Source organism: Lycorma delicatula, chromosome 1 (genome assembly GCF_047948215.1).
Source record: "Lycorma delicatula isolate Av1 chromosome 1, ASM4794821v1, whole genome shotgun sequence".
NCBI classification, from domain to species: domain Eukaryota; kingdom Metazoa; phylum Arthropoda; class Insecta; order Hemiptera; family Fulgoridae; genus Lycorma; species Lycorma delicatula.
The window spans coordinates 377,979,625-378,007,587 of NC_134455.1; the positions used below are offsets into that span (position 1 = coordinate 377,979,625).

General features: G+C 32.1%; 1 protein-coding gene across 1 annotated transcript in view; it reads left to right on the forward strand.

Annotated features, from left to right (window-relative positions):
• The window catches only part of LOC142317963 (uncharacterized), a 212,881-nt gene that overhangs the window by 69,116 nt on the left and 115,802 nt on the right, over window positions 1-27,963 (forward strand). Inside the window, exons 6-7 of the mRNA XM_075354495.1 lie at window positions 8,372-8,521; window positions 23,994-24,143. Coding sequence (XP_075210610.1) covers window positions 8,372-8,521; window positions 23,994-24,143 — 300 coding nt within the window. The remainder of the gene's footprint in view (window positions 1-8,371; window positions 8,522-23,993; window positions 24,144-27,963) is intronic.

Sequence of the window (27,963 nt, forward strand, 5' to 3'; positions counted from 1 at the left end):
GAGTATTTAAGCTAATTGTTCTGTATTCTTTACATTTATCTACTCCTGCTTTCCTTGATATCATGACAATAACATTCTTTTTGAACTTCCCCTTTTTCGTAAATATTACACACCAATTTGTATAATCCGTCTATGCTTCCAAACTTGCACTGCGCAGTAATTCTGCAGGTATCCCCTTTATCCCAGGAGCCTTTCTCCCTAATCCTTTAATGCTCTATTAAATTCAGACCTCGGTATTGTATCTCCCTTTTCATCCTCTTCGACTTATTGATAAATTAATTCTTGTTTCTAATTAATTTCCTTTGTATAACTCTTCAATATATTCCACCTATCAACCTTTTCTTTCGTATTATAAATGGGTATACCATCTTTACTTAACACATTGTTAGATTTTAGCTTATGTACCTCAAAATTTTCCTTAACTTTCCTGTATGATCCATCTATTTTACCAATGTCATTTCTCATTCTGCTTCTGAACACTTTTCTTTAATCCACTATTCCTTCATTAATTTGCAATTCGTGTTTATAGTATTTTTTAATTGTCGACAGGTCCTTTTATCTTCTTCATCACTAGCATTCTTATACTTTCTACATTTATCCATCAGCTGCAGTATATCTTCTGATATCCAAGGTTTTCTGTCAGTTCTCTCTGTTCCGCCTAAGTTCGCTTCTGCTGATTTAAGAATTTCCTTTTTAACATTCTCCCATTCTTCTTATACATTTTCTAACTTATCTTTTTACTCAGACTACTTGCGACGTCCTCCTCAAAAATCTTCTTTACCTCCTCTTACTCAAGCTTCTCTGAATTCCACCGATTCATCTGACACCTTTTCTTCAGCTTTTTAAACCCCAATCTACGTTTCATTAACATTAAATTATGATCGTCATCAATGTCTGCTCCAGGGTAAGTTTTGTAGTCGACGAGTTGATTTCTAAATCTTTGCTTAACCATGTTATAATCTATCTGATACCTTGCAGTATCGCCCGGCTTTTTCCATGTGTATATTCTTCTATTATGATTTTAAAACTGGGTGTTGGCAATTACTAAATTATACTTCGTGCAAAATTCAATAAGCATGTCCCCTCTTTTATTTCTTTTGCCCAGCCCGTATTCACCCACAATATTTCCTTCCTTGCCTTTTCCGATGCTTGCATTCCAACCTCTAACTATTGTTACATTTTCATTTCTTTTTATGTGTTTAATTCCTTCGTATAAACACTCTACCTCATCATCATCATCGAACTTGTAGGCATGTAGATGACGTTAACAATCGTTGTCGGCTTAGGTTTTGATTTTATTCTGATTACAATGACTCTATTGCTAAGCTTTTTGAAGTACTCTACTCTCTTCCCTACCTTCTTGTTCACTACGAAACCTATTCCTGCCCTTTATTTGATGCTGAGTTAATTATTCTAAAATCACCTAACCACTTGTCGTTTTTGTAAGCTCTGAATCGAAATAGAAACGTTTTCGCGCAATATTTATAATAAGCCCTTTTCTTTATTTTCTTAAAATTCATTTACTTTTTCGTGTGATATATATATTATTCTATAACCAGTCTGTAATTTAGTATTTGTTTTCATCGTCATAACGTCACGTTGAAATGAATTATTTCATACTTAATCTTTTTCAAAAATGACTTTTTGAAATTTTAAATAACCAGTTCAAAGTTTTACGCTAAATTCTGAAATAAAAGAATTTAGATTTTTACGCTACAATATTGAATAATAAATATCGTCTAATAAGTCTTCCGTATGTAAATCGCACACAGATTGGTTTTACGTCAGTTTCCTTGTTTGGTACAGTGGCCACAGAACACACAAAATGTGTGTTCATAAAAGAAAGGTCAAATTCATAATGTTAGTTTTAAACCGCAATCATACATTTAAAATATTAATACGCCTGCGTAGAATGAAAACGTATCAAATTTCGGTTCACATTAATCCATCCGAAGTACAGTACAATTTGAGATGTTTGCAGATAAGAAATATTTTTTTTTTTAAATAATATTTTAAATATTTTTTGAATAACTGACAAAGAAGTGGAAGAACTTAAATGGAATACAGTTAAATAATTATTATAAAAGTTTTTTTTTTTTTTTAATTGGATCCTACAATATAAATTGCAATTGAGTGTTGGCGTGACTGTCGGAAAGTGGAATTTGTGTATTTACAAAGTTGTATTGGTTATGTTTAATAGAGTTTGAAAATTAACAGGAGATTCGTGTAATAAGTTTCAATATAATATTTATTACTTTTTATTGTGAGTAATTTTCCATGTTTTTAGATACGTATTATTTTACTGAATCTTTAATAAGTTTCATAATTTTTCTATAGCATCTCGCCCGTGAACTTTGTTGTTATTAGAACGATGACAAGTATTAATTATGCAGTTTTTGTTGGTCTAATCCATCAATCCGTACTAGGTTCTGTGCATTTTGATGGGGAAGTTATTGAGGAAAATCACGACCAAGGAGTCGTCTCTGATACCGCCTTCATGGTGTATGATAACTGATTAAAATTGGGCTAGCTAAAATGTTAATTCGTTGCATTTTTTAGAGGCCGCTTGTGATAACTTATTTCATTTGTAGTCATTAGTAATTAACGAATGTTTAATAATAGTACAATAATTTTATATAGGTTAACAAAATGCGGTCATGTTCAATGAAAAGAATACATTAATTTTCTTCCACAATCGCGAGATAACCTTAGAAAAACGTTTAGTTTGTCAACATTGTTTCGTTTTTTATATACCTCATTTAAGTAATTCACAGTAGATGTAATTATTAGATTATATTAAACTAACGTATTTTTCATTGAACCACATCAGTGACTTTGGTTTTTTGACTCCTTTAAAGATCACAGTTTGACTATGGAACTGGATTCAGTATCTAACCCCAATTCAGTAATCTATCCCATTTTTTGTTTTTCTTTTATCTGATTATGTAATGATTAAATTATTGTTAAATGAATGATTTTCTTGCCTATATAGATTTCAATGTAAAGCCAGTTGAGATGGATTCAGAGAACCCAAATTTTATATATTGACATATATTTTGTCATACTTAAGAGGCATATAAATGCTTTTAAAAGTATAATTTAATAATTAATTATAAATGCTTCGAGGTAGCTTCAGTTTCAAAACCCAATGAAAGTAAAGATTTTATTCAATAGCTGATGAAAGTGATATTTTTATTTTATGATTGTTTTGGTAAAAACCTATCAATGCAATTATGATATAGTTTTGAATGAATTGCATTTAACTCGTATTTTTTTTTCTGATGCACTGGCCGTAAAATTATTTCTTATTGATTTCTTAGGATTATAGATGCTTTTAAATCATATATGTGATTTTTGACCCTCAGGTATGTTTATTTATTAATTTATGAAATGTTGCAAAAATGAAACTTCAACAGGAAAGGGTGTATAAATTAACACAAATTGATTTAGCTTACTATTATTTTTATACTTTTATGAATCTAAATAAAATCTAAACAGAACAAAAATTAGGATACAATATAAATGAAATGTTTACATTTTATTTCGGTGTATAGTGAATATATCAACTTTATTTTTTATGGTAATCAATGAAACATTTTGGGTGAACTCAAACTTTATACATTACACAAAAATACCATTGTACTCTTACAATGGTAATAGTGGATTTGAATCTTTTTCGGAATTACCCTCCAAAAAAAATACTTTAACCAATGGGCTTAAAATCAATGTATTTTTAATATCCAATAAGAATTTGGTGGGAATATGCATGTTTTGAAATAGCAGGAAACATTGATATCAATAATAACCAGGTTGGAGAAATAACCCAATAACCAGATATAACCATTTGTATTCTGTTTTTATAACCATTTATATTTATTTATTTTATTAATATAATCTAACCAAACTTAACACTCGCTTTGCTTGTTAACCTTACTAATTAATGGTAATGTTTTGAATATTTAAATAATAAATTTAGTAATTATTGCAATTATTTATTATTTAAATAATCAAAACATTACTGTTAATTAGACAAGGTTAGTGATCAAAACGAGCGAAGGGTAAGTTTGGTTGATTATATTTATAATTGTAAACAATAATGTTTATATCTTTAATATATATAATTTGCTAATATGGAGATTGTTTAAAATGAATGTACAAAAGAGCATGTTAGTGTATAGTCGGGTTATTTCTCCAACCTAGTTATTAACATCAATATTTCTTGCTATTTTGAAACGTGCATATTCCAACCTAATGCTTATTGTGTATTAAAAGTACTATTTTGGGTCCATTGGTTAAAAAATTAAGTGTTTTTTTGGGTGGAGAATTCTGAAAAAGATCCAAATTCGCTGCTGACAATGTAAGAGTTAGTACAGTGCATTTTGTTGTAATAAGTATAAAGTTGGATTTCACCCAAAATGTTTCATTAATTACATTAATCAAGTGATGAAGATTAGACAGTTATTCATTGATGAAGATTATTTATACATAGTACACCAAATTACTGTGTTTTATGTATTTAATATTTCATAATTAAATTCTGTGCAAATATTGTACTCTTCTTACTACTGTTTATAATTTTTAAAAAGTTCTGAAATTACAAAAATCATACAGATTGAAGCTTTTTAATTAAATGGCAGATATTAAAAATGTAAACATTTTATTATTTAAGTAATAATTTAGTATTTTTTTTTTCAATGAATTTTTTACCCTTCTCAAGTTTTATTATTCTTGTCATTTGAAAATAAATTAAAATTGTATGGTGTTCCATGTATGAACCATAGTTAACGATGATGGCGATTGTTTAATCTCAAACTTCTATTTTGCCTGAGGATTTTAATTCATATCTTTATTATTATTTATATATATTATTTATTTATATATAAAAATGTTAAGTTCGTTTGTGTACGCTTCAAAAACTCAAAATGTTCTGCACCAATTGAGCTCAAATTTTAGGACGATATATAACCCGCATTAAAGATTGTTTTTATCTATTTTTCGCATCAGTCACATACTTGCGACCGCGAGAAAACAGCCTCTTTAACGGTCAGCTGTGTACCAGTGACCATGCCATCTGCCGGAAGCAAGGGGAACACTCGCCATACTAGCTAACGACAACCGCAGACACATGTGAAACAATACCTGTTCCCAATTACATTGTTTATTAACAAAAAAAAAAAAACGTATCCACTTGCATCTGATTCAGATTATTATACAATCTGAATTAAATATTCACTTTAATTGAGGTACTTTTGTGTGATCATGTCGTGATTGAGCTGTGCCTTTCACCAAATCGTAAGTAGATGTTATGTTTTATATGAGAGATGGTCAGAAAAAATATTAATATTTTATAATTATTATGTAACTATTTCATTTAACTAATATTTTACTTATTTATTTAAATTCATGTATTTAGTTAATATTATTAATTTTTAGCCACTTTTCAATACTGTCTGACCTGTGTCTCATTGTTATCGAGCCGCAGCTATGAGAACCATGAGAGATTAGGTGAAAAAAGTTTAAATAAATTTTTTTGGCCTTTTCAAAATGAAAATTTTTTGTTATTAAACTTTTTGCCTTTCTGTAATGGTTTTCAACCTAGAGCTGTGAGAGCCATAAGAGGTTATAATCTTATCCCTTCCTTCTATTCCTGTGAAAACCGAAATAATGCCTCGCAGAAAATCGAATTTGGGCCGCCGCACTCGCCACACAGAAGGATCAAGAAGACGGCTTTCGAATATGACTGAGGAAGAGCGGGCATCCGTACGAGAGAGGAATAGACTAAGCTCCATCCAGATACGTAACATGGGACCAGCAGAAAGACGAGCAGCCAGGCTTGAGGATGCACGATTGCGAGCACATCAGTCGCGTTCTGGAGCAACAGATCGTTCTCAACGGAATGAACACGACAGGGTGAAGATAGCTGTTCAAATGAGGAAATTACATATAAGTCGATAGACATCGTTGTGGAAGCAGATGAAGTAGTTAATTATCCAACAGAATTTTTAAACTCACTTGATCTGCCAGGGATGCCACCACACATATTAAAATTGAAAATAGGTGTGCCAATTATCCTGTTGCAGAATATTAATCAGCCAAAACTCTGCAGCGGCACGCGACTTGCAGTTAAGAAATTGATGAATAATGTAGTGGAAGCAACGATTTTAACGGGGTCTTTCAAAGGTGAAGATGTCCGCATTCCTCGAATACCCATGATCCCGACGGATACACCATTTCAATTTAAAAGATTGCAATTCCCAATTCGATTGGCATTTGCAATCACAATCAATAAAGCTCAAGGTCAATCTTTAGAATTGTGTGGTTTAGATTTAGATGCGGATTGTTTCTCACATGGACAACTGTATGTTGCGTGTTCCCGAGTCGGCAAACCAGATAGCCTTTATATCTACGCAGACAGTGGAAAAACAAAAAAATATTGTATATCCACAAGTATTGCAAAATTAAACTTCAATGAAACATATGCTTTGTTTTGTTTCTCATTTCTCATCCATGCAACCACAATGTGCCACAATGTGCCACAGCGAAGCGTGGCAGGGTACAGCTAGTAAGATTATAATTTATTTGTGATTTAAAACAAAGGTAGTATTTATTTTAGATTTGGTTTGAGTTGTGGCAATTTTTCTAAGTATTTTGTATTAAGTTATGAAGATCTACTACTAACGATCTATAAAAATCTACTACTAGCCCTTGCCACCTATTCTTGGGGCATATTTTCAGACCTGAATGCTTGAAACTGCTGACATTTCTGAACTGTATGTGTAATTTTCTTCCATGTGTCACCCATAACTAGCCGACTGCCATCCTGCTTGGTCAACCACTGGTTGGTTTACAATTATCAACTGTTTTTCTCAATGAAAGCAAGATACCAGATTTAAACAGAATATACAACTCCACAAAGAGTGGTGGTAATACCAAGACAGTACAGGCATTTACAAAGCAGAATGCTTTGTAAATGCCAGAATAAATAAACACAGAATAAACCACCATATTAAAGATCTAATTACAATTTAAAATCAAGTAGTATATTATCCTCTCATTTATTGTATAGAAAGAATTTTTTTTGCAATTGTTTCCTTTTAAATTGAAGTGTGGACATTTTGAATTTGGTTTTGTAGTTCTTGAGATTACCACAGACAAATAATCAAACTTTGTGGTCATTATTAGAAAGGAATTATTTTATTGTTAGAATTATGATAAAATGCAGGCTATATTAAACAAGTTAACAAGTATATTTGAAGAAAAAAGAAAGGAGAAATTTTTCACTACCTCCAATCAATATATTCAAGTTTTTTGTTAATTAAAGTTATTCCTTTGATTCAATTCTTGAAAAATTTTGTACCTCAAAGTAAAAGTTACATTTGTTTACATCATTCCTTTAAGTTAATCCTTCAAGTTATAAAATGTTTTACTTAGCGTGTGTGTTTTCTTTCTTTATTATGTAAATAAAAATTTAATAAAGTTTATAATTATTAAGAAAAATTTTTTAAAATCAAATAGTTATTTTTCAAAATCATAGTTATTACTTATATGTTACATGTAGAGTAAGTGTTCTCAAACACTTTTATGTACAAAGTAACTTCAAGCATTTTGTGGAATATCTTCATTTATAAAAAAGTATATTAAAAAATTTATGTAACATTTACTTAAATATATTTTCCTTCAGTAGCTGTGCACCCTTTTCCAACAATTGTAAATTTTAGAACTCAAAAAAACTCCCTGACCTGTATTGTGCTGAATAAATTTCTTTCACTTGAATGCAGTCATGAATGCAAATGAAAATCAGCTGATGCTGTTACCCCAAAGCAACATTAATGTTTGCAATAGTGATTTATGTAGTAAAACATAAAATTTGACATTCGTCAGTCAATGATTAATTTATGAACTGTGATTATTTCATTTCACATATGTTAATCATCTTACAGCTGTTAATGTTTGCTGGCTAGGAAACATGAATGTAACGCCAGTCGTATTATCAGATCATGAATACTGCAAATGCATGAAGCTATAACTATCCTATTGCAATCATTTCTTTAAACACAAGATACTGATCACAAGACATTTTGAACTTATGTCTTTCGTTGGTATTATGATTCTGAGTTCCTTCTATTAAAGAATGATACCTAAATTATTATAGTGAATAATAATATTGTAGATGAGTAAACATAACTTTTTAAACTATAATAAGACATAATGAATAGTTACTGTGTGAAACAGTGTGGTCAGTTTAGAAGTACAATTTATAAACATTTCTCTCTCATTTAAAGAAAAGAATAGGTATTTTAAATGTGAAGAAATGGATAATTTTTGTATGATTATTAACAGTTGATAATTTATTGATAAATCTTCCTTTTAGATTATGGATACAGCAATTCATTGCCCTGGTGTAAATGAAGATATGTTGTGTACTGATGTTAAAGTAGAAATCAAACAGGAAGAAATCAAGGAAATAGAATGTTTGTTTTTACCTATTAACCAGGCAGAAGATTGTTTGACGGGTGATAATGTAAGTACTTTCTATTTTTTTGTTAATAATTTTCGTTGTCATATTTCTTAATAACATGACCTTTTTGGTTTTTTGCTGTGATATTGGTCAAAGATTATAATCTAATAAACTTGATTTAATATCATCATTTCATAATTAAAGTTGTACATTTGTCTGCAGTACATGCCCAGTTATATAGAGCAGTATTTGAACCATTATTAAAGTTGATGGCTGGATTAACTAGCCAGATTAACTAAGGAGATAAAGATACAAAGCGTGCTGATGCACTTAGAAAATTTTATTAACTTATCCTCTCAAATCTTATTTCCGGAATTGTATTGCTTTAATGCATTTTTATTAATGAAATAAAAAAAATAATATTAATGTTTATTTTTTCCAGAATTACAAAGTGATTTTCATGCAGTTTGTGAAAATTAATATATTTAATTCCATATGATGCCTAATTAGAAATATAAATGTTCACATAAACGTAACCAATACATGGGCAAGAGTCAGCAACTTATGCACATAGAGGAATCACCCTGTGCAAAGCCATGTACACCACTGTAAGACACATGTACACAACATGCATTCAGTTTTCTTATGAAATCTGAACAATGATAATCAGTCTACTGAGATGAAAACTAAGAATTGGTGATATAGCTTAATTTCTGAAGAAGCTGAATTAATATGTAGATTAGTAAGATTGTTTCCGATGTGATTTTGTTCTTGTAGTTGTATGCATGTTGTGTGAGTGTGTCTGTACAGTGGTGTATGTGCCTTCAGGCAGGGCAATTCCTCTTTGTTCACAAGTTGTTGATTCCTGCCTGCGTATTGATTAGGTTTATGCCTGCTGCCTGTTTCATATGAGAGCATTTGTATTTCTAATTAGACATCTTTTTCATTTTTATTTGGTCAAAAAACTTCTGTTTATCTATATTTTTGAATTCATTATGTTTATACAGAATTAAATATCAGGTGATGTTTAATAGCTTTAGGTGATATTTAACGTACATGGATTTGAATACTAGATCGTGGATACCGGTGTTCTTTGGTGGTTGGGTTTCAATTAACCACACATCTCAGGAATGGTCGAACTGAGAATGTACAAGACTACACTCATACATATCATCCTCACTCATCCTCTGAAGAATTATCTAAACGGTAGTTACCGGAGGCTAAACAGGAAAAAAAAAGGTGATATTTAACGACTTTATAGGCATATAAAAATTTATTGAGATAACATACAGATTTGATTGAGGTCTCATTTCATAGGAAAGCACACCAAGTTTGTCAATCAACACTCACTTTGGTTCAATATGGCTTCCATTTGTAATGTGACATTCAACCAAGACAAGTCACCAGCAAGTCGGGCATTACCTCTGCAGTTGCGGCGTTAATTTGAAGTAATAACTCAACAAGATGCAAGCAAAAGTGGTACATAAACCTGATCTTTAATGAAACCCCAATGAAAAAATCTAGCTGGGTCAAATCTGGGGAACAAGGTAGCCATGCAATTGGATCTTCATGTCCAGTCCAAACCGACCTGGGAATCAAGTATAAAGAAAATTTCTGATTTCTAGATGGTAGTAAGGTGGGCTGTCATGAATGTGCTGCAAAGTTTCATGAGGGTTTTTGCTACTTCATATTCTGTGGGTATGGGTGTGTATACCTTTCCATTAATGTGAAACCTTGACTCATCACTAAAAATTCTATTGTCTAAAAATTTATCATTGCAATTCTAGCCATCATTTCCACACAAAAGTGCATCCGAGCAACTTTGTCATCATCTTTAATGTGTTTATTTGGGTTAGTTCTTTGTGGGTTAGTTTTTTAGTTGTTTGTGAAATGCCAGTCTCATATGACAAGTTGGTTTCTTTGACTACATGCAAAGCTTTTGTTGAGTTCTTTAACAGCAGCTCCAGGGAGGCACGGGCATCTGGGTGGTTTTGGATGTTTAACAGAACAACTTGTCTCAGTATAAATTTGGTGCGAAAAGTAAATTGTATGCCTACTAGGGCTCCCTACTGTACTCTGTACAAAGATTACATTGAACTGCCCTTGCTGACTGTAAATTGTGAAACCAAAACGCACAGCAAGCATGTTCTGCACTAGTAATTGTATTCATTTTTATCAACACTGGTGACTGCACGGTGGTGGCTGAATTCAGCATTAATGAACTTCACGAGTCAAAACTTGATGTTACTATGAAATGTACCTCAACTGAATCTGTAAGTTATCTAAAGAAATTTTTATATACTTTTAAAGTTGAGAAGTCCTTCTGAATCGCCCAATATATTAATTTTCACAAACTGGATGAAAATCACTTTGTAATTCTGGAAGAAATAAAGATTATTAATTATTTATTTACTTATTTATTCATTATATTTCCTCTCCTCATTTTTACATAATTTCATGGCTACATTACATTTTCATAAAAAAAAATTTTATATCAACTTAATTATTAATTTAAAAACTAGTAAAATTCAACTTAAAAACTAGTAACATTATTAAAGTTTCTAATATATCTAGTTGTAATGCAATTTGTTGTTATAGTTTCTTTTAACGTGAAGAGAAATTAGGTAATCCCTTGAAAAAATCAGTATGGAAGTTACCGTCACTTTAATTGTATTAATTGAATAAAAAAAATTGAAAAAGATATATATATATATATATATATATATATATATATATATATATATATATATATACATATATATATAAAGCCACTGTGCTGCCTATGGCAAAAGTAAATGAAATAATACTCATACTTATTACTTACAATAAGAGTTAACATCCAACCTGAGCCAATGAACCTTGATACCATCAGAATTGCATAACAATAAAAGAAGTTTAGAGCATTTTAACACTCCAAAATACTAAATGAAATGTTCTTACAACAATTTTCTGAAAATTTTCTGAAATTTTCTTACATGTTGAAAACATCGTAGTGATACTTTGAACAAGCATCAACTATTGTTGTAGATTAGGTATGTGGATGATATATTGGTCATGCACAATCCAACTACAAACATATATGACTATATAATATGACTATTTTATATATAATATGACTATTTTAAATATTCTTAATAACTATAGTAATGACTTAGAATTCACGTTTGAAATGGAAATTAACAGGAAAATACACTTTTTGGAAATTTAAATAAACAAAAACAACATTATAGAAATAGCCGTTTATAGAAAACCAACCATAAATCGCACCACTATACATAAAGAATTGACACAAAAAATTGACATGCATAAAATGTAATTTTTAGACTTCTGCATTATATAAAAAATAACCCAGATAAACTCAAAACAAAATAAATGTGATAAAACAGATAAGTTTCCAATCGCTTTGATAATCGAATTGTTGAAAGAATTTATAAAAAACAAACAACCAAACATCAGAATAATAATAAAGAACTTACTAATAATTATTTCATGCAATACACATGTACGAATAAGATCATAGAAAAAATCATTGATGTTTACGATAAAGATAAATATAAAAAATATAAAAACCTAATAACCATGCTTTAAAATATTTATGGGATAATAATAATCAATAATAAACGAATGGAGAAAATTTAAGAGGAATGTATATAAGAATAAATATAATGATTGTAATGAATGGTATATACCGAGGGGGATATACTTTTTTGAAATAAACCTTTTTTTCTTTCAAAAAAGGTTTGCAGAGCATTATAATGCATACAAGAATAAGAAAGCAGGCATTCTAATATAGCTGACCATCTGCTACAACATAAACGTACTATTACCGATTACGAGCACAGCTTAGAAATTTTAGAAACATGCAAAAACAATTAAAAAATGAACATCTTAGAAAAATACTACATTTATAAATTCAAAGAAACACATAAAATTATTATTATTTTATTTATGAATTATTATTATTATTTTATTATTTTAATTAGTAAGAATGCATGTAAGCAGTACAATTTTAGAAATAAGATTTTAGAGGATAAGTTAATACATAATTTTGTAAGTGCATCAGATCTTATGTCTAGGTGTAGAAATCAATTGAGTAAAAAACAATGTGTAAAAAATGAATCTCATACTTGGTCACCAAGGATAATGGTTATCGATGGCCTAAATTATCATGTAGATAAGGAAGGTGGTGACAGCAATTTCCAACAAAATTATGTGGAATTTTTTTGACAAGGTTGATGTAACAGAAATTCCAGTATTTATAAAAGAAATGGTTCAACGTGTTGTACCTGTAAAGGAGTTATTGGAATTAGAAGACTCAGATTTTAAGTTTTCATTTATATTAAAAGTTTAAGTTGTATGTTGGTAGTAGACATTCTTATAGATCAATGGTAAGAGGATAGTTTTATAATTATAATTTATTATAACGTACTGTACTTTGTATAATAATATTTTTCGTATTATTTATTTGCACAGTGTAGTATAATGTTCGAGATGATTTTTTACCCCTGTGTAAAGTATACATTATCTTACCCAAATACTTTAAGCTGATTTCACTGTGTATTTTTTTTAAATAATCACATTTTATAAGGGATTTGTATTTTTAGTGTTTTCCTAAAATCAATCCTTTCACGAATCATATTCCTCTGCACTTTATAAATTATATTAATCCGATCAACCAAAGTACAAAATTAATAAAATACAGTAAAATAGGATGACAGGATGACACACCTACCTTATTCCATAATCTAAGCAAGAGCACTTTTGCAAGTCCCTTGCATCATCAGTTGCTCTATATAATTTTTCAATTTATTCGTTGCAAATTATTCATTAAAATTAAAAATCCTATTCTACTAATGAGATTAAAATTAATGTTATGATCACCCTTAATTAATTTTTTTTATAATAAATTTTACACATTTATTAGTCATTTAACAAAATAATTTTATTATAATCAAAGAATTGTTTTTAGACAACAAATTTTTCTGTTTTACGTCAAGCTCTCAACAAACATATTGATATGAAAACTACTAGAGATATGGTTTTGGAATCTGTTTTATTCAGTTCGTCAGATCAAAAACTATAAGAAACCATCAAGTTTTCCCTTAATTTGGGTTCCTAGAATTTCAGTGATTTTATGAATTAGGGCAAAATCTTTCACAAGCTGTAACTCAAAGAGCATTTCTGAACCCATATTTATATGAATTTTTCATTATTTTTGCTAAAAGAATGTGGTCAGAAAGCATTGGTAACATTATGTGAATCATTTTGTATAAGTTTTCCATGAAACGGATATTGATCTGAAAAATAAATTTATTGATCTGTCAGTAACTTCCCATAAAAAATTACTCACTGGTCAAAAATTTATGATTTTTCTTTGCTGAAATTGTTCTTATTTATTATAAGTACATGCTGTTCTTCCTTTCTATGTTTATTTAAATATATATATATATATATATATATTCATATTTAATTTAATAATCGTATATATGAAGTTGCACCGACCAAGTTCTCTCGCTCACAACATACATTGAAGCGGGGTACCAAAGAAATCTTAAAACCTCTGCTGCATTCTTTGATTTATCAGCCGCTTACGACACTGTCTGGAGAGAAGGCATGATTTGTAAGGTGCTCCATGTAATCCCATGCAAACTAACAGCTCGCCTCCTTAATAACATGTTGAATGACAGGATGTTCCAAGTTATCATGGGATCCGATATAAGCTCACCAAGGAAACTCAAGAACGGCCTGCCACAAGGGTTGGTACTAGCGCCTCTCCTTTTCAGCCTCTATGTTGCGGACATGCCAGAGACAAGATCTAAAAAGCATGGCTATGCCGATGACTGGGTGCTAACAATAAAATGTAGATCATTTGAAGAGTCGGAGGAGGTCCTGATGGCTGACCTGGAGAAACTGGGAAGGTACTTCCAGAGATGGTGTGTCCAACCAAATGCTAGTAAAACAGAGGTGTCATGCTTCCATCTGAGTAACAAGTTCACTAATAGGGAGCTTAAAATTCTATTTAGAATATATGGCTCTTTTACAACAAGACACCAAAATACCTAGGCGTGACACTTGATAGAACGCTTTCATTTAAGGAACACCTAATGAAAACTGTAGAGAAACAACATTATACATATGCTCTGTGGAACAACGTGGGGGGCATTGGCTTCCAATTTGCGCACATCGGCCCTGAACCTGGTCTTCTCAGCGGCTGAATATTGTGCGCCAGTGTGGCTTAACAGCTCTTATGTTCATAGAATTGATGCTCAACTTAATAACACTATGAGAATGATTGCCGGGGTTATCAGGTCTACTCCTGTGGAATGGCTCCCGGTATTGAGCCACATACCATCCCCAAACCTGCGCCGTATGAACGCTCTTGTAAGAGAGTACAAGAAGATTATGGACAATCGAAACCTACCAATACATGAAGACATTAAGGATGCCAATCGTGGCCGCCTTCGATCTAGAAAGCCACCTATCAAAACAGGAATTGCTGCCACAGAGGTCGGATTTAACCTAACTGATGCCTGGCATCAAGAATGGACCACAAAGCAGAATAACCAAATCCCATGTATTACTCAAAGGCCGCCGGGTTTTGACTTGCCATGTAAGACATGGTCAGTGCTAAACAGAATACAAACTCAGCATGGTAGGTGCGCCTATTTCCTATATAAATGGGGTAAAACACTGACACCCCTTTGTGAGTGTGGTGAAAATCAAACTGTTAAACACATCACAGAAGTTTGCCCTAGGACAGCTTATGAAGATAATCCTGAAGATTTCCTGATGGCGACTCCAGATCTGTAGCATATATTAACTTTTTAAATCTTTGATTGTAATTGGTGTTGTGTTTTGGTGCCATACGCTAAATAAATGAATAAATCGTATATATGATGATGAGTTGAAAAGTTTCCTATACTATATTTCTGAATGGTGGAATTTTATACACATCATGGTTAATTTTTTTATTTATTGAGTGTCCCATTATAATCCCTAATTGAATTTTTTGTTGACATATATGCAATACTTAAAAAATAGGTTTACTAATAAATGACCAAATATTTTCAGTCTCACTTGAAGTTCACCATTCTTTTTGGTAAATAATGGAACTGGTAGTTCTCCCATTAAATTAGGAAATATATTTATTTTTATCTATATATTTTTTTTAAAGATTGTTTTCTTAGAGACTAGATTTTTTTTGTCAGGGTAGAGCCGTGTAAACTTGATTTTATATAAAATCTGTAAGTATTCTTACAGTATTTTAACACATCAGCTTGTATGTTTGATTATTTCTTATCCTTAATTTTATGTTACATCTTTGTTTTTTCTTTGTATAAACAATTAAAAAATATATCAACTAAGTATAAAAATAAATATATATATATTTTTTTTTTTTGCTTGATATCAACACATAACCTTGCTTTATTAATGTTATAAAATATAACTATTTACAAGAAATAAAACAAACTTAGATAATTAATTTAATCCATCCTTTTTTATTGTTATAACTGACTAATTTTATTTTTGAATAAAATTATTTTTTTGAATAAAGTTTAGCTGGTTGATGTAAAGCACGAAGTAGTAAAATAATTTAAATGATACAGACTAAACATATTTTCCTATATCTCTTTTATTATTTATTCTATGCATTAATACTAATTTTCCAAATTTTTAAAACTCAAAATTGTGCTGTGGAACTGTCAGTATGTTTGATTTAAAAAAAATGTAATAAAATAATACTCTAGTAAGTTCTTGAAGATCTTTAAAAACTCTTGACATTTTAATTGAAATTTCAAATTGTTGCTTGGCTTCAAAATTAGAATGAAACATTTTATGCACTTCGTATAACTTTCCTGTAATTATTTTCTAATTTACTTTACTGGTTCTCATCTTCAACAATTTGTATCCTTTTCTTTTACTTGGTGTTATTCTGTTAAATTTTATTTTATAAAAGTTGTCAGTTTTCTGTCATATTTTTGTATTTTTAGGCTTGCTTTGTTCATTTTTAATACATCTCTTGATATATCCATTTGAATTGAAACATGCTATGGTTTTACTCAACATAAATGGTTTTTATGCCACTTAATGTCGTTGAATATTATTATAGTAACAAGTAAGTGGGAATTAAATTTCATAGCAATTTTAGCTGCTTTTTATTTTAAACCTACTTAATATTGTTTTAACATTAGTGTTTAGTATTTTTATTTAAAGTTTAATGTTTTCCTGCTTATCACTGAGAGATAAAAAAAACCATCACCAACCTTCATACTAAAAACAGATTTGTTATGAAATAAGAAGTCAAACAACACAATTTCTCATGGCTAGATTTTTTACTTAATTCTCATTCTTTACCAATGACAATAGGTATTTTCAATATGAAAATAACATTTTTTCTTATGAACATAACATTTTTTTTTCTTTTAATAACATTTTTTCATTGTACGAGGGTGAATCAAATATAAACCGGAATTTTAGTTGTCTTTGATGCACAGCTAATGGAGAAGGGCGTGGCTTCTCATTGTTGTACGTAAGGATACGTGGAGGGGATCCCACGCTTAGAAAGTCAGCTCACTACTTTTTTTGGGTCAGTATCACAATGTCAGAGCAGGAGGTATCATTGCACATTGGGCAATGCATTATTAAATTTCTCATGGCAGAGGGTGCGAAACCATCTGAAATTTTAAGAAGACTTCAGGCACAGTTCAGGGACATCAAACGTAAAAGGACTCAAATGTATGATTTGACGTAAACAGTTTTTGGAAGGATGAGAACCAGTTGAAAATGAAGGTCACCAATGTCGCTTAGTGCTACCTGCTGAAAATGTTCTCATGGTTTGTCGCCTTATCAAGGATGACTGATTAACAACTGTAGAAATTGCTTCTGAGATCGTAATAAGCTATGGCAGTGTTCAGACAATTATTAGGGATCTTGAATTTAAAAAGTGGCAGCATGATTGGTCCCTTGTCTTCTCACTGAAGGTCAGAAGCTGTATCGGCCAGAGGTATGCCAGTTGTTGTTGAGTCATTACCGAGCTGAAATTGAATTATTTTGCATCAAATCATCACCGCGATGAAACTTGGATGCATTATTACACTTCACAATCAAAACAGGCAAGTATGGAGTGGCGAAAAAAAGGAGATACTGCACGCTGCACCCATTAAAGGCAAAACTCAACTGTCAGCTGGAAAGGTTCTGGCCACAGCATTTTTTGATTTCAAGGAGTTTTGTATGTTGATTTTCTCCATGAATGTCGTATAGTGAATTCTGCATACTACTGATAACCTTTAGATGAAGCTTGCATATCATAAAAAAATTTCTATTCCGAGACGTCATTCTGCTTCACAACACTCAGCCCCATATGGTAGCCCAAACTCAAGAAAAATTGCATCCTTATTCTGGACTACACTGGAGGACCCTACATACAGTCTGTATGTCCAATTTCATTGGACCAAACAGATAAAATTCTGAAGGTCAGAGCTGTAAGGGTGATGAGGTAGGAGCTCTCAGCCCACTTTGCCAATAGTTTCCCAGCATCAGTTGTGCCGTATGAGGTTGAGCATTGTCTTGATGAAGAAGCATCTTTCCTTTGCTATCTTGGACATTTCCTCCTCAATGTGGGCTTGACTTGTTCTCAATCATGGCTGAGTAGTATAGGCTGTTGCTACTACTTTGAGGAGCAGTGCACTAATTTGGTCCGATTTTTCTGCTCCCCAGAAAATCGGACCATTTGCGCACCAAAAGATGGTTAACATGACCTTATCAGCCTTATTACCTTATCATAGTTGCGTTTTGAATTTCTTACAGACAGGCGATTCAGAATTTTTCCACTGCATGCATTGATGCTTGGATTCCGGCTCAAAATTATGTATCCGAGTTTCATCACAGGTTAAAATCCTGTCCAAAAATGCATCCCCTTCATTATTGAAATGATTTTTGAGTGTAGTGCAAATGCAAAATCACATGTCTTTGTGATGAACGGTAAGCTCTCTGGGAACCACCTTGCACAAGTCTTATGGTAGTTTACTTTGTTTTGAATGATGTAATGAGTTGTGCTAACACTTCCTCGACATTTTTCAGTAATTTGTTCAACTGCAAGTTGTCGGTTCTTTTTGCATAAGTGATTTAATATTAGAATCTAATGCCGAGGTTGACACTGTTACTGGACGCCCTGAATGGTGCTTGTCTGTCAGTTTTACGGCCACTTTTAATCTAAGACTTCACAAGGTTGCCAACTAACTCTTAACGAATGTTTCAGTTGCTGCCTGCATTAAGCATTTCCTTCACTAAAAAAGTTTGTCTGTTTAATTATTGATTGACCCTCGTAATAGTAAATGAAACAGCTCAAAGTATAAGTTTTTCAGTGTAACTGTAATAAATTAAAAAAATCAATAAAACCCTTTTTGAAAGTTTATACCTCAGATAGAAGCAAATTTAAACTTAATGGTTTAACTGCTGCATGCAGTAAGCCATACTTCTCGAATCAGGGATGTATTTTTTCAGTCACATTATTGTCAGTTTTCAAACATTAAAGCAAAGCAAAAATGATGTGAAACTAACAAAGCTCTGTATCAGCAAAGAGCAGTTGATAGTTGAGAAGTTGGGTTATACAACATTAAAATAGTAGGTTACTGCAACTGTAATGTTGCAGCTGCTGAAGATTACCTTAACACAATAGTTAAAGTATTAAAAGAATGTAAATGCTCATTTGGTTTTATTGCCAGTGGAATAGCCTTCAACAGCAAATGTATGCTACTGCAGATGTGTATAATCAAACAAGAAAAAAGAAATCATAAATTTAAACCATGACTGCATAACCACATTTTGTACAATATTACTTTTTTTTTAACTATTATTTATTGTTACTTGTTGAAACAAGAAGGTTATTTGTATTTTTTTAGTTATGCTGGTAAACCACTTTAATTACCACCCATTTGGTTGGTAAATTCTTAGATTAGATTTTTTTACCATTTAATTTGCTTTCTGCTATCTTTTTTGTAACATATTTTAGAAAAAAATAGTCACTATAATTTGAAATGTACACAATATCAATTGTACAATAAAACTAGTTTGGACTAATTAGCGTTCTTTAGAAGCTGTGCTGCTGTTCATATAGTAAATTTTTAAAACAGCCAAAACAATTACATGTTTTTCTTAACAGGTTAAGGGTTAATCAGGATAAATTAATTATGAGAAAATATGTTCTTTGTTATATAAACGTAGAGCTGTAAAAAAGAGTTATTAATTATAGGAAATATAGTTATGTGTAGAAAAAAGAATATTTATGGGTAATGAACCAAAGATTTACTACTTTTGTTTTTTACTGCTAAATTAATTCTGTAGCGTATGAAAAATGTCATGTCTGACTGGGATTAAAACCTTGTGCCTCCAGATGAAAGGCCAAGACATTACCACTCTACAGATCATCAATTTCATTATAATTGTCAATCAGATTAAATCCTGATTAGTTTGGTTATCCCAAATTTTCAATTTTGGCTAATTTTACTGCAGAAAATTTTTTGTGTTTTATAGAATTGAAGTTCATAAGAGATTCCATCACTTTGCATTCATGGCATGTTAGAAATATTATTCATTACATGTCAACATGTTTGTAGCAGTTAAACAAGTTAAATTAAAACATCATTAGTTTTAAAGAAAATTAATCAGTTTACATAAATATATACAAAACTACTGATTTAATAGTGTAATAAATGACAGTGTGTTTAACAATTATACACAATAGAATGTACAAAATATGTGAAGTGGTTGTATTAAAGATGTAGAGAAGAAAATAACTACAGAAAATGTAGAAAAAGGCTCAAGAGCTACTAAAATTCAATGAAAATACATTTTAGTATTATACATTTCACATATGAACTCGTGATTTACAAGTTTAATATACATGATGTTGTTAGTACTTACAAACACGAGCTAAATCACTTTTTTGTTCTTACTCACTTGCAGTTACTTGACATTGACTGATTATATACTTCTTTCTTGATATTTCAGTTTTTTTTTTTTGTTTTACTGTGTTCTATTTTAGTCTTCATAATTAAATGCTTTGTAAAATTGTGCATTTCATTGATGTGCTTTCCAAAATAAATGTGATAGCTAAAATGTTTTGTTAAGTTCTCATTGTTTTTCTGGAACCAAATCATTTTTGCTAGTGCCTCTTTATTTTTTCTCTATATCATCAAAATTAATGGTGTATCATCAGTTCCTACAACATTCTTGTTTGAATAGTTCAGAATGTCAAGCTGAAATGCAGTGTTTCCACTACACAAAAAAAATTATTTTAAATCGATAGCTTTTACTTCTATACGATTGTTGTATGTATTCCTGCAACCTATTAGCTCTCTTTTCACTTGCTAAAAGTGGCCTTTTATCCACATCTCTATTAGTGTTACATTTTTTTTTTTAATTTCCCTTAGAATCTTCTGTTTTTCTTCAAAGTTATATATCCTGTCATTAAGAAGGGTCATCCAGAAAGTGAAAAGTGTTTAACTTTGGCACATGTTTCCGGTCCCTTCAGATATTGTGCACATGTCATTAAACGCCTTCCTTTATGAGTTCAGTACGAGCTAAACTGTGATGTACAAACATTACGATTTTCGAGACTGACTCACAATCTTCTGAGATCACTGAGGCGGAAGTGCGCCAGGTGATCTGTAGTATGGCATTGCACAAGGCCCCTGGATATGATTGTATCACAGTGGAGCTCCTTGTCCGAGCACTTACAGTAGTCCTTGGTCCTCTAACTAGAATATATAATAGGTTGCTCTTCGCCGGCATGGAGACTTGGTGTTGTTCAAAGGTGGTGACAAAGATCCTACTGTTCGTTCTTCGTACCGTCCACTAACATTCTTGCCTGTGATTGGCAAAGTTTTTGAGAAGGTCCTATATTTGCGTATTAATGTTAGATTGGCCTCTGATCATTTGCTAATAGACAACCAATACGGTTTCCGACCGGGCAAGAGCGCTACAGTATGTAGTGAAAAAGGGGCTGCTGATGCCTTTTATGGAATCTGTAGAGTTATACATTGCGATTGGGGGTTGAATTTCCGTACCATGCGTATCCTTTACAAAGGTGTCAACGAAGCTATTATGCTGTATGCTGCGCCTGTCTGGGCTCACCATATGGCTTTTAGGTATTGCACAGACATTTTGCTGCGGGCGCAGCGACTTGTCTTGCTGGCTGTTATAGGCGGTTATAGAACAGTCTCGCGAGAGGCAGTCTATGTTATAGCTGGAGTCAAACAAATAGACATCTTGGCTACTGAGCATAGGGGATGCTACATTTCCAAGGTAAACAATCTGTTGACGTCAGAACAAAAGCAGGAGATGGAAGACCGGGGCCTTGCATCTTGGCAGGTCAGGTGGGACGATTCCCCCACAGGTTGCTACACGCATGGTAAATATTTCCTATAGTGTCTGATTTAGGTGCGTTTGGATAGGTCTCCCCCAATTGGTATATCACACAGTTTCTCTCCGAGCATGGTGCCTTTCGGGCGAGTTTGGCTAGGTTTCGTTTGGTGGATTCAAGTCAATGTCCATATTGTGGGACAGATGATACAGTGGATCACGTCCTCTATGTCTGTCCCCGATACGAGGCCAAACGTTCACGAGCTGTTAGGGGACTCGACAGAATACATTACTTTCTGGATCTCCATATCAACTGGATGATCCGCGAAGAGTGGTCTATAGTGGCTGGTTTCCTTCGCGCCCTTGCGGTGTGTAGGTCTGAGAGGGAGTTTAATCGAGGTACTCGGTCGTGGTAGGATACCAAGTGGCTAGGGTTTCGGCTTAGGCATTAGAGCGGTTGGAGGTAAACCCATTGGCATCGTGCCACGATTATATTAGTATAATTTCTGATTCGCTTTGGGACTTCCACTGGTTGGGGTGACCCGCCGGGGTATATTAAACCGTACAACTGGGGGTGTGGCTTCCCACCGCCAGTGGCGGTCCTGATCGTGACTTGGTAATGCCATGCGAGACACCATGATGGGACCGGGTGGGGATGCGAGTTTTGTCCCCGGCTCCTGCGCGGACTGGAATGAGGTTGCGTTCCTCTTGTCAAGTAACCTAAACAGATCAACTTTTTTGGGTGTAGGCGTGAATTTCTACGTTGTGTAACACGCAGTTTTAATTGGTATGTGTGTAGCACTGATTTAACTTTAAACGTTTGTTTTCTGAGACATTCAGTCATGAACAATTGTCAAATCTGTACTAGTTTCGGGGTCTGCGGTTTCACTTAGTTGGTTTAGGGAATCATGTTAGGTTGGATGTGAAGATGTCCGTTTGAGGCCTGTGTGAAGGCGAAATTTGATATGTATTTACTGACACAAATGTCTGCCGAGGCATTTATATCGGTGGCATCCTGACTGAGGCTTGGCTTATGACTGTGAGATGTTATTAGTTAGAGGGTCTAAAGACGACCTCCGGAAAACGGGGAGGGTATGGTGTGGCGACCAGTAATGTCACATGGTGAGTGTCTTCTCCCTATGAGGTTGGGATGTACAAACATTTGAATTTTGTTTACATGCTTCAAAATGCGACAAAATGAAAACCATGTCAAATATGAAGTGTGTAGTGTGATTGGGTTTTTGATTATAAAAATGTTTTGACACTTTAAAATTCACAGACAAAAAAGAAAATATGGTGGTGATACTGTGATAAATAAAGCATCGGTTAAGAAATGGTGCATTATGTTTTAACGAGGAATGTACAAATGTGCACGATAACCATTCTGGTTGACCATCCCTCATCACTGAAGAATTCAAAACCTATTGGTTGATTTTATGCATGGAGGACAGGCAGTAAACTCATGAGGTATACTTTCAGGCACTCCACTACCTCTGACGCATCGTACAAACATCACAGATTGTTGTCCAGAAATAATGAGCTTTGTGTCAATGTTTTGACAGAGGTATTTTTCAGTATCTGTCATACAGCCCTGACTTGCAACTGTCAATTATTCCCCAAGTTGAAAGATTTTTTAGGAAGCATGTACTTGCAAAACAATGTTGATCTAAAAATAATTGTTAGTGAAGGCTGGAGAACTTGTTGACAGAAGTATACAATGAAGATAAAGAAAAAATGGTACCACAGTATGACAAGTATTTAAGTTTATGTGGTAACTATGTGTAATTCACTTTAAGTGTTCCTGTAATTATAAAAAAAAATAATTGTTTAATTAATTTTATCTTGATTTTTCTATTTCAAAATGTTCTTTACAATCTGGACAACCCTCATATTTATTTTTTACATTACTATATCTATCTTTTAATCAATCTTCCTTTTCCCTTTTTGTATTTTCTGTTAATTTCATTTCTTATATTTCAGTACAATAAACCAATTATAACAACTTTCCTTGAGTTTGCTGAGTTTTTCGACAGTTGATCACTACAAGCTTTGTAAAAGAAATTATATGCTAATATGTGTATACATTTTAATAAGTAATGATGCTTTCTTAATTTACTTTATGTTAATAATAATAATAATAATAATATGGATGGAAATTGTGTTTTTTTTGCAGATATTGAATGCGCCAATTAGTGAACCATGTTTAGATAAAGACCCATTAAGCACTGATATTAAAATTGAAATTAAAGAGGAGGAGAATAAGGAATTAGATGGTTTGTTAATGCGTGGCAATCAGATAGAAGAGTGCATAAAATCTGTTTGTGTAAGTTGCTTTAGTTTGGTTGTTCATAGTTTAACTTATTGCACATTCTGTATTGTAGATTCTAGTAATATTTTGAATTTATTTATATATATATTAGCAAAATCAATTCTTTTTTTTGTTATTGTATTTGTATACTCTGTGTCTGTAAAATAACAGTGGGGTTTTAAATAATTATAGCTTTGAAAGAAAGCATTATAGAGAGATGAATTAAGTGTTAAATGAAAGAGAAACACTCCAAGTTTCTTACCTGTTCAGTAGATTTTGATGTTTGCTCTCTTAGTTGTTCTGCAGACATCAAGACGATATTCAGTCTCTTGCCATACATGGCAAAGAACATTCAACGTGATAGAAGAAACAGCTTCAGTGATCCCTTCTTTCAAGTGGTCCAGATTTCAAATTTCAGTGGAATATACTTGTGTTTTTACATAATCCCAAAAATAGAAATCCACAGGGGTAAGGTCTGGAGACTGTGGGGACCAGAATCTACCCTTTTCATCTGTCCCATCGGTGAGGACATTACAAAAATCCTGCACAATTGAGACAAAATTTGGAGAAGCTCTATTTTACTGGAAAATGAAATTCTTCAGTATTTAAGGCGTTGCTTTTCTTCTAACATAACCAGGAAGATGTTACTGTTATTATTTTTTAAGCAAAAAGAAGGGACCAATAACTCTGTCTTGTCCAATAGTGCATCACACATTCACTATAACACTGATGTTCAATAATGGCATGTGGAGGTTCAGTACACCATATATGAACATTACGATGATGTACTCATCCAGAAACATGAAATGTTGCTTCATCACTAAAGTGAACTTTAAAAAAAAAATCTTCCTGCTCTATCCTATCCATAATGTCTACAGCGAGATTAATCATTTCAATTTGTCCTGTGGATAAAGTTGTTGTAACACCTGAATTTTTATACACAGTAAAATGAGACTATCTTTTTAATACATTATGAACAGGATACAGTATTAGGAATGCCGAACTGTCTAGAACACTTCCAATAGATTTGTTCAGGCTACACAAGAAACTTGTCCACACTGCTTCAATCATTTCATCAGATACTGATGGTTATCCTGGATGTATTTGCTTCAGTAGGTTGCCTGTTTTTTTGAGTTGTTTGTTCAATTGCCAAATGTTATTTTCATGCCAGGTCTTCACTGTACATGACTGTATTCATGCCTAACACATGTAACTCAGTAAAACATAGCAAGCCATAACACACATTAAACCTTCCTCTGCATCGCACACATGATGACTAATGTGCATGTAGTTCTTGCATGTTCTGCAAGCACCACACAACGTTTATGCACTAGCTTTCGCACACTTAGTGTTTCGCTTTCATCTTTCATTTAACGTACAGTTCACCTCTCAACAATGCTTTGTTCTGAAACTATAGCCATTTATGAACCTATTATTATTTTACAGACACACAGTATATACAGGTTTGTTTCCAAATTACATAAAAATCTCTTGGGAGATGATTCTGTAGCCAGAAATAACAAAAAAAGGTTATATAAACATAAGTCAGAAAAATGGGATAAAACATAAAAACGTTTTGTTAGAAAATACACTTTTTTAGATTTGAAATAAAATAACTTTGTTAATTTACCAATAATTAAAAATAAAATTTCTAGTTAACTTAGTAGAGAATTCAATTCTGAAAAAGTTGATGAAAATGACATCTATGAAAGTTAACACAAATTTGAGAGGTTCAACTTTAGAAACAAAACATACAAACTGGATCAGAAAAGTCATATGATTTTAAACAGAATAATTTAGTTGCAAATGCTAAAAATTATAAAAATAAATTTGAAAGTCATCCTTCTAAAACATATTAAAAGTTTTTATTTTTTCATAGGTTTGCAATAACAGCTTATCAACAATTAAGTTTATTGTCTATCATTTAAGTGGTGTTTGTGCTGTTATACTGATAGACAGAAAAAAATTTTATTAATGTATCTCCAAGTGTGATACCATTTCTTGAATTGTGTTTTTGAGTACATTATAGATCTGTAAATACAATTTTTCTATCATCCTTAGGTTTAAATAAATTACTCTTAAAAAAAAATTCAGGGAAAATATATTATATAATTTTGCTGATGCTTTTCTTTTATAAATAGCCTCAGGCACATCCCGAATTAATGTTCAATAATAATCGGCTAGCATAGTAGTATTCCATTTCCCTTTATACCGGCTATCCATCACCGAAATGTCATGGTGGAAATGTTTACCGTGTTCATCACTTATGTCTTCGAGGTTGTCTGGGAAAAAATCCAGATGTGAGTAGAGTAAATATATTTTCAAAGATATATTACATCCCATAGCTCTTTATGAAGTAAGAAATTGATTAACAATATTGTGGTAATTTTCATGGTTTTGGCAAGAAAATTTTTGCAAATGTCTTTAAATGAAGCCCAAGCTGCACTTTCTACATTTTTTAACATTGAGTTAAATACATCATCTTTGACCAACCCTCTTATTTGAGGACCAACAAATACTCCTTCTTTAATTTTTCCTTCACTTACATTCGAAAATATCTGTCTGGTGTAAAAAAATCTGGGACTTTTTCATTGTTTTTATAAAATTTTTCATCAGTCCTAGCTTGATATAGAGAGGGAGTAAAAAATATTTTTTTGGGTCAGCTAAGGGCTCATAAATAATATTATTCCCATTTAGAGTTAAGTTGTTTCATTTTTTTCACTCTTTGGTAACAATGTTTATCCCTAGCTTGGCTGTCCCATTTGCAAAGAACATACTTGTACTTAGTATAGCCTAACTGCATGCCTAACAGAATAGCTATAACTTTCAAATCACCGCATACTGGTATGTTCCTGCTATGTTTTTATTATTTATTTTTTCAAGAATGTCTTTCATCACATTGTATGTCTCTTTCAAATTAATACTATAAGCGATTGGTATCGAAGGATGTTTGTTACCGTTGTGTAGTGTAGAACCACTTTTAAACCATACTTAAACGAATCTGTGAAAAGGCTCTAGTCCTTATGTTTATGAACTTGTCCTGTAACATAAGCTCATCAATATTTGCGCATAAACCAAATTATTTTCATAAATAAAGTATGGAGAAAGTTCTTTTTGTTGGATTTGAAAGTCCAAAATATTTGTATTTTTTTGAAGTAAATTTCAATTTTTCAGTCTTGATCCTAATAGTTGAGCTTGATGTTTTGATAAGTATAAATTCGTAACCAAGCCATTTAATTCACCTTGTGATATAAGATGTGACTTATTGGAAGATAATTCAAAATCACAGTCATTGTCCTCTTTAGTTCCTGGTTCTTCATCCCTGCTTTTGAAACATATATTCACAGGTGGCTCAGGAACTGGAATAATTTCACTGTGAGGTACAGGCCTGATTGCAGATTGCAATGAAGGATAGTTTACAGTATGTTTAGATTTTTTAGAAATTCCAGACACACTTGTTAAACAGAAGTAGCAATCGGTTACATGATTCTTTGGTTCACATCAAACCATAGGTACACCACATGGCAAAACCTCTCAGCCATCCTGTTAAATATACAGAATAATTAGTGCATACTATGAGGAACCCACATTTTATCCTGGTCACCAATTTTACACTGAAAGTACAAATAACATGCTGTTTTAATTTAAGGTGTAATATTTTTCCTATTTGATTTTACTGTAAACTTGCTACATACATAACCAAAGATATCCACATCATTTACACAATTTTGAGGCATTATGATACTACACTGTTAACCAACTTGACGGCAATAAGACTGAACAAAATTAATTCATTCCTAAATCCAGAACTTAATACACACAACACAGCTGTGTT